General features: G+C 39.2%; 1 protein-coding gene across 2 annotated transcripts in view; it reads right to left on the bottom strand.

Annotated features, from left to right (window-relative positions):
* Positions 1–2,499: 2,499 nt before the first annotated feature.
* rapgef2b (Rap guanine nucleotide exchange factor 2b) overlaps positions 2,500–8,674 on the bottom strand; it is a 259,059-nt gene continuing 252,884 nt past the window's right edge. For both annotated transcript variants that reach the window (XM_055159097.1, XM_055159098.1), the window contains exon 29: positions 2,500–6,240. In XM_055159097.1, coding sequence (XP_055015072.1) covers positions 6,215–6,240 — 26 coding nt within the window. In that variant the 3' untranslated portion in view covers positions 2,500–6,214. The remainder of the gene's footprint in view (positions 6,241–8,674) is intronic.

The raw sequence follows: 8,674 nt of genomic DNA, 5'->3' as shown, positions 1-8,674 counted from the left end.
GATAGTCTGGTGTAATAATAGATTTGCTTTGGGTGTTTTGTGGAGTGGGTAAGATTGTTTTTAGTAGCAGGCTAACTATGGCCATTGACATGCACTAGCCTAGCACCAGCGACCTCTGCAAATACAAGGACTGGATGGAATTTTTAAAAAGTGTCTCCACACGTCTCCAACACTCTGGCTCACTCGGAAATGAGGTCCTATGTCCAAAATTCTGAACTGCCCCTTTAAAGACAATACAGTAAAGTGTATTTACCTTGTTGACATGTTTCGGCTGCTGCTGCAAGCCATCTTCAGAACTGTTACATTACATACATACATTAGAGGAATAACTGAACCCATCCAGAGAGCCATGAAAAGACACAACATTAGCACTGCAGTCAAACCATTCCCATAACTCCACAAAGAGCTAGTACAACCTAAAGATAAAATCCCACAAGAACAAAAACGCAACACCATCTACCAGTGCAGATCCAAATCATGCCATAAATCATACATATGGGAAACCGGCTGGGCGTTCCACATCTGAAAAAAGGAACACCAAAAGGAATGTGAAAAGGAAACATCAGGGAGACTCAGAACACAAAAAGACAAAGCAGAACAGGAAAACATAAAATCTGCCATATCAGACCATTGTAAAAGAAGTAACCACATTATGGATTGGGACCGGGCTCAGGTCATTGGATCGGAAAACAACAAGTTCAAAAGCTGGATCAGGGAGGCCACTGACATCAGGAAAAGATGATGATGGAGCATTCCTCCTTTCACACGCCTGGAACACCCTCCTCCAGAGAACACTGGACGACGGGAGGCGTGGTCAGTCTGAGTGACCTGCCAGGTTCATCAGGCTGATATACGACACGTCACCACCAACACCGGAGACATTTCTGAAGACGGCTCGAAGCAGCAGCCGAAACATGTCAACAAGGTAAATACACTTTACTGTATTGTTTTTAAAAAGAATCCAAGAAGTTAAAGTGCATAAGAAGACAAAATGAACATCTTTGGCTTTTTTGGGGTTGCCTTGTCATGATCTGCATGTCGTTCTGCAATACACAGTCCTGACACATGAGAGAGCGAGTGAGTCAGCGACTCCTATCTGCCTGCACTGAACGAGTTTTCCTGCAGCTCAAGCTGAGAAATGCTGGCTTGGTTGTCTAAAAAGAAAGGTGATAAATCAGCAAAGGTCAGTGCATTTCAGGATATTTATGGATCCTTTTATTGCTGGTTCAATGACTGTTTTTCATTGTGTAAAACTTGAGTAATACTAATTGTTCAGCAAGACATGATCACTCAGTCAACAATAAAATATCCTCATTAATGTTCAATAATGGTCAAATCCGCCTTTATTTTGTGATTTACGACTAATGTCTATTGACTTGGGTCACGAAGATCTGTGACTTTTAAAATATGGGTCCACAGAAAAAAGTATGAAGGTGGTGTGTGTGACTGTTGGGGTGGTTGGAGGGGCTGAAGAAGCAGATTGGAATAAATCAATAATTCTAAATTAATAATAAACCAGGACTAAACCAGAACTAAAACCAGGACTAAACCAGAACAATATAAACTTGAAATTAAATAAAAACAAAGCAGATGAGTTGAAATCTTCAGGTTTTCATAGTTGTGGACTCTGTTCCAAAAATGTTACATAGTGTAGCTTTTACGTAAGTGTTACCAGCCACAAAGGAAATCCACCAGTGTTTGCTGAGTGATGTAAAACCATTACTAAAGTTAATGCATATGTAGATATGTAGAGAAATGCGCCCTCTGGTGGCAGGAAAATGTAATATCTAAATATGGAACAATACTGTGTGGTGAGGAAATTTAACTCAAATCATGATAAGCAGCCTTCAGAGTCACTGTTTACCACTGATGCTTCTTCAGACACTGGCTCTCAGTCATGAGTACCTTAATCCAAGTCGAGGAACCCAGCCAGATACAAGTAGAAGACCCTACACGAAGAACCAATGTTTTACACTATGACACTGACACTCTACTATTGTTATTTTAATGAAAATGTTGCCATTGGAACAAAAATCCTCTGGCTCGTGACACTGATCACTGGAGCAACAATTAAAATGCTTCTAGTGTTCTGACAAGCTGCCAGTGAAAAACATGAACAAGATAACTCTAAGAGAAAAGAACGCTAATTACAGCCACAAGCTAGTCTAACATATGATTAAAATTGACTAAGGCCATTGTTATCTGGGACGTAAATTAAGCAATGACACTTTTCTCTGTGTGTGTGGTGTTGGCCAATTGGAACATTTGAACTAGTATAAGGAAAACTAGTGGTGTTACTGAATAAAGAGGAATAATAAAAAGACAGAAGCTGAAATGAAAGAGTGAGCTCTGGAATATAGTCAACTCTGCACAAATAAATAAAAGGAGACTTCAGTATATCCTTTTATTAGGTCTGACACAGTGGTCAGAGTGGATGGAGCGATGACTTGAGTCAACAGAAGTCTGAAATGAAAGAATGGCAAACATGGCTCCGCACAGAGGAGTGGGTTCTTTACGCAGTATTTATTGATTCCCAGCTTCATATAAACTGGATGTTGAGGCATAAACATATTACATTTGAACAAAAATATAACCAATATTTACAATTATTGTATTAAAAATACAAAAACAACAGATACATACTCTACCATTGTCTTTTTAAAAGACATACAGGTCAAAGTAGTACAAGAAAATGAAGAGGAACAGGTCATCACCAGCTAATGTACACGTCTCACTGACAGCACACCACAGTAGCAGTTCTACCACTACACTTATCTGTACGCGCGACACTTGTGCAACAGTTTATTTTGAAAAGGACTGGGCCCGCTAATATGCACATTATCTTCAGAGTCAAATTAAAATGAATGATGCATGTCACCACCGCAGTACAAACATATGAACGATCTATCGGCAGCCATTACAAAAAGTACAAGAGAAAACAAAAGAGATTCTTCGGGTGTGGTCACTCCCACCGCTTCAGTCTCAGACTGATCAATGTGATCAGGCCTCAGTGACTCAGCCTGCTCTTCATGTGCACCGGAGCCCCACAATCACATGGTCCCCCCTCAGCCACCTCCACTCCACACATGACACAAGCCCACATCAGTCTGGTACAGCACACATGGGCCCACATGGGTCTGGTATGGAACACATGTATGAGCTCACATCAGTCTGGTACAGGACACATGTATTGCTCATAGACTGTATAAAGAAGTGGACTAAATGATAGCGTTCAGCTCCAGTCAAATGAAGCTCACGAGGCTAGTGGTTACAGGGGCGAATTTGGAGCCAGTTCCATATTAGGAAAAGAAATGTATTTACAGACAAATTAACAAAATAAAAACACCAGGATCATGTAGAGTGATGTAGAGTTACAGAGGGAGGGGTGACAATTTTTCCATAGAGCCAGAAGCGCCCCCATGCTCACTTCCTTTAAAACACTCTCAGGTTAGCTTTGTCCATTTATATATACAGTCTATGATATTAGCCCACAACAGTCTGGTATGGGACACATGTATGAGCTCACATCAGTCTGGTACAGATGAAACCATGACACATGTTTCACAAGAGAACGCTTACACACAGGTCAAACAGCCCCTGCTCTGCTCAAGACCCCACTCACGGAGTCTAATTACAATCTGTGTTGTACGATCTGACATTTAGATTCAAGAGTAAACGTTGATCTGGACCTTGCCTAATAAAACAGAGCCAGTTAGGAATGAGAAACCATCTGAAATGTCTTTTGTCGTGCTTTACTGTATATTTGAACACCACCTCAACGCGCCTAAGATACAACAATACCCTCAATGATTCCAGAACGCCTGACTAGGGGGTGGGCGATAGTTCCAAAAGTTCATCAAAGCCAGATCATGATTTTGATTTGATCATAATTTTAGTTTCCTTAGTATCTTTTATACAGTATTTAAGAGGTAACCAGACTAGTATTAGTATAGGTAGTATAAGTAACTAGTATTTCAGAGGTAAGTAACTAAGTTGAAAGTCTACATCCACCTGTCACTCACACGTCGACCAATAGGCGGAGTGGGTGGGGGAAAAGGTCTGTTTTTGACCATTTAAAAAAAAAAAACACGGAATGACGATTGCCAATTTGACCAAAATAGCAGAGAAATCGCAACTCAAATTTTACTGCAATATCGCCCAACCCTAGCCTGACTTAAAGGTGCACTGTGGAACTTTTCTGGTGGAGGGTCTGTCAAATGCTTTTTCCCATGGAGATGTTATTGCCATTGCTTTTTCATGACCTACAGTGAATTTTCCATGACTTTATGGCACCTACTTGTGTAGAATTGATCAGACTTTTAGGGCTAAATATGAACCCTTTCCACTCACATTATGGTTTGGTTTTATAGTTTTTTTTTAACAAAATGCAAACTACTGTCAGTGCATTTATTGTCCTCTCTTTTAAACAGAAGTCACATATGTTCGGAAATAATCATAATAGCCTCATCATAACTTAACAGAACGCTGTAGTTGCGTGAGAAAGAGATACTAAAATTCCATGACTTCTTCAGGCCTAGAAACTTACATTTTCAGTTTCCATGACTTTGCCAGAATTTCCATGAACCTTTCAATCTTCATGGGATCAAAACAGACCAAGTTACAGGTCAGATCTGTGGAGAGGCAACCCCGTTCACAGTCATAATGCTTGTTTTTCTAGATATTTTTGAGCTATACAACCACTCGCAATTTAAGAAGAGCTGTTTAATGTCATACTGTGGAACATTCCAAGCAGAGCAATGACATATCCATAGCAACAAGCAGGTGACGGACGCTCCACCACAAAAGTTAAGCAATGCACCTTTACCCAATGCTGGATGGCTCTGTGTGGAAGTCCGTTATAACCAATAAGTGACCAACAAAGCCGATATTTTTGGCTTTATTAAAAATTCACAAGAGCACGAACAGTTGCCAAGAGCTTATGTTAAGAATTCTGGATGAGTTTACGACAGAGCGGGGCAGAGCAGGGGACCTTTAACACTGTAATAATCAGGGAGAGTTTATTCAATATTCAGTAAGGCATCTCAATCCAATATCATTCAGTTAAAGACTTTTCTCGACCCACATTATCAGCAGGGGACAGTTATACAAAACACGTTCGCAATCCTAAAATGGTAAGGCGCTTTGGCTATTCAAAAGAGTAAGATGTCTCGTATTCTCTTGGGTCGGGCCGATCAAAATCATGGGAGTATGTAGACAACAACCGTGTCAGACATTTTGAAATGATATCAGCATTCAGTCTGTCTCGAGGATACAAGAGGCAACTTCTTCAAACAGTTCTCGCCGACGATTTTAAAAAATGATTCTTTTACTCGACATTTATTCGATATTTTACTGACATCATGATTTTGGGCAAGTCGGAGGCAATTCATCATCTTTGTTCGTTATTTTTTATTCTCGTGTGTGTGTGTGTGTGTGTGCTTACGTAACAGCAAAAACCAGTCAGTTGAGATATGACGCGGGTAGCATACTGCGTACATACCCTGCTATTGAAACATCGGTCACATTTGTGCTAAAAGTGCTATTTTAAACATTGATATAGAATCTGTTGTGTAATGAATTGTGCATGGTGGTTCTGTCTGTTAAAACTGCCACTTCGGAACCCACCGTTGACAAGATTTTCAATGTAAAAACTAGTAATACTGGATCACGACTTCTGCTTATTTCAGTCCGCGCTGCTTTTCAGTCCTCCCACGGTGCAAAAAAAATTCAACAACAAAAATCTCCGGTAGGGAAATGAGCGTGTTTTTTTTAAAGTCTATTTTGTTCTGTAAAAAAGTGCAGATCAAAATGTGTGTTTCGAAGTCCCATTTTCTTGACTAAAATCTAGTCCGTAGGTCGCGCGAAGCTCACCCACCCGCTAGGACATTGTTATGAGAGTCTATTTTATTCCAAAGTGCCAGGTATTTTTGTCATAGTCTTTAACCTTCGTCTTCTTCACAGTATTTTTTGCATGCAGGGTCACTCAGCCCCTTCATGGTGCGTTAAGGCGAGGGGGGGAGGGAGGAGGTGGGCGGTCCACAGAACGAGAAGTAGAGAGAGGCAGGCACGTATGTCACCGGTGATCGTCCGTGATTGGTCGGGTTCGTTCGTCCGTCCGTCCGTCCGTCTCTGCGTTCTGACCCCCCCACCCCCCGCTCAAGGGAGGGGGGCGGGGCTTCCGGGTTACCGCGAAAGTACGTCCACCGTGGTCCCTTCAGACTGCTGACACCTGTTCGTCTTCTGTGGAAAAAAACAACAGAATGAAATTAGACTGATGGTTAAAAAAGATTAGCAGTAGAGGCAGATATTTACATGAACGCTAGATGCCTTGTCTATCTTGCACATATATGAACATTCACACAGTGGCTCCCTCTTTTCTGCATCACTTGAGGAAAAACTAAAACTAAAACGCAACACTACCCATGCCAGTCCATCTTTCACATAATCAGGGAATAATTTAGTTCAATAAAATGCTTCTTTATAAAGGAAAATATATATTTATGTAACTGTACACTGTATCTGTACAGCATAAGACAGGGCACAGTGTGAAGGGAAATCTCCAGATTTGGACTCTGGCTCTAGGACCCATCTCCTACATACTCGTGGATCTTTGATTTGGGCTACAAGATGCGATGAAATTCACCTCAAATGCCCATTCTGTTTCTAGAAGCAGCAAAATTCCCACAGATTTTTCTAATAATTTCAAATATGTGGCAACTAAACAACAACTATATGAGATCAAATTTAACAAAAAAAACAAACAAACAATTTATACAACATTCCATAACTCATAAATATAAAAATGCATTTAAAGCTGCAGAGACTACTTGGAAAAATTGTGTCTACCGAGTACTGACTACTAAAATAAACGTAATAATATTTTTTGATAATTGTAATTTTCAACTGGAATCTACAGGCTCTGGAACAGCCTTTAGAGGTTTTATAACAAAGACAGTGTCATTATAAAGATCAAACTGTGAAAATGTAAAAACAATTTGTGATTTTCATCAATATTCCAGGTATCAATATTCTCTATAGTCACCATATTGTAAATGTATTTGTTTATTTATTTTTTCATTCATAAAGTATAAAAAAGACATATCATCAAACATACAAGATGAATGAATGAATGAAAAGGAGCAGAAAGAAGAGTCTTCTTATGTGATCTGCCCGCTTTTTCAGACAATACATTAACACTTTAAAATATTTTGACCTTTATTTAAAAAAAATCTATATGTATAAATTTGACATTAGTCTACTAATGGGAAAAGAGCTGACTACTAAAATAATTGTTAATTACAGCCGTAGATTTTCACAGTATTTTAAAGTAAAGTATGATTACAGAATCTAATAGCTATATGAATAAAAAATAAACTCTGTTATTCCTTTTAACTCATCCTATTTTAATTGTTCAGAAAGTCTCCATAGCCAATAACTACTTGTTGCAAATATGGCACAAGTTTCAGCCACAGCCAGACAAAAACACTGCCATCTGTTCCTCTGAGCAGCTTGAAAGCACCAAAAATCTAATTACAATTTAATATTTACCATGTATTATAGATGAACTCATTTGCATCTGTATTAAGCTCTGTAAACTGCTGGACAGCTCTGCCTTTGTTACCTTTGTTACCTTTGGTTGAATTCCTGGACTCTGCATGAAAGTTAGATTAAGTGAAAGAGTGCCAGTGCAGTGGTGGGGGTGACAGGAGAGTACACGTGAGTGAGAGTGTGGACACGTGCACTGTGTGGGGGTGTGCATGTGGTCCTGGGCGTGCACGTGGTCTGGGGCTGTCCCGCCACAGTGACTCATGCAGGGGGGAGTGAGCGTGTGACAGGGGCAGTCCAGCTCCACACAACAGGTCCCATTTTTAAAGGTGTAAAACTAAAAGAGTGTAAGTGACCCTGGAGTAAAATCTATGGTTATGTCAAACGAAAGCGCAGAAGGAGCTTTATTTCTGACCAAAATATAAATATGTAAATATGTAAATCTTTGATATATATTTTGTGTTTATCATTTGGATCAAGCCCTAGATTTTGTTTATCTATATATATAAAAGAAATAAATATAAAAAAAAATTACAGGTTGTTACAAAAGAGGAAATCTGTGTGTAAAGGCATTAATATTTCAGGTAGTTTTTGAGAACAAGATTTCTTCAAACTAAGTTACAAAATGCACAACAATACTAGAGAATTGGTATTGAGTCTTGGGAAAAAAAAAATCCAAAAAGTAAGTACTAAATCAGATTATGTTGCATTATATTCTGTCACTGTGTTGTGTTTTGTGCAAGAATTCATTAGGATCAGAGGTGGGACCGAGTCGTCGTTTTGCAAGTCTCAAGTAAGTCTCAAGTCTATGACCTCAAGTCCGAGTCAAGTCCCAAGTCAAAGACAGGCAAGTCCAAGTCGAGCCTCGAGTCACTGACCCATAAGTCTAAGTCAAGTCCAAGTCGTCTGCTTTGAGCTTCAAGTCATTTCAAGTCTTTAAACCAAAGTACCAAATATAGAGTACTTAGACTTTTGCAGTTTATATGACTTTTAAGATAAATTGTACTTAAAAAAATCATAGTATATTTATATATGAGTATTTTTAGAGTATAGATTTCTTTTTTAAATGTATCGACAAGATGTTAGCGTGAATCATTGCAGTCAGAATAGAAAGAATTCAGATTTAAAA

The sequence above is a fragment of the Boleophthalmus pectinirostris genome, unplaced genomic scaffold (assembly GCF_026225935.1).
Source record: "Boleophthalmus pectinirostris isolate CB_2022bp ecotype Guang Dong unplaced genomic scaffold, ASM2622593v1 HiC_scaffold_23, whole genome shotgun sequence".
Lineage (NCBI taxonomy): Eukaryota > Metazoa > Chordata > Actinopteri > Gobiiformes > Gobiidae > Boleophthalmus > Boleophthalmus pectinirostris.
This window is presented reverse-complemented; position numbering and strand designations above follow the sequence as displayed.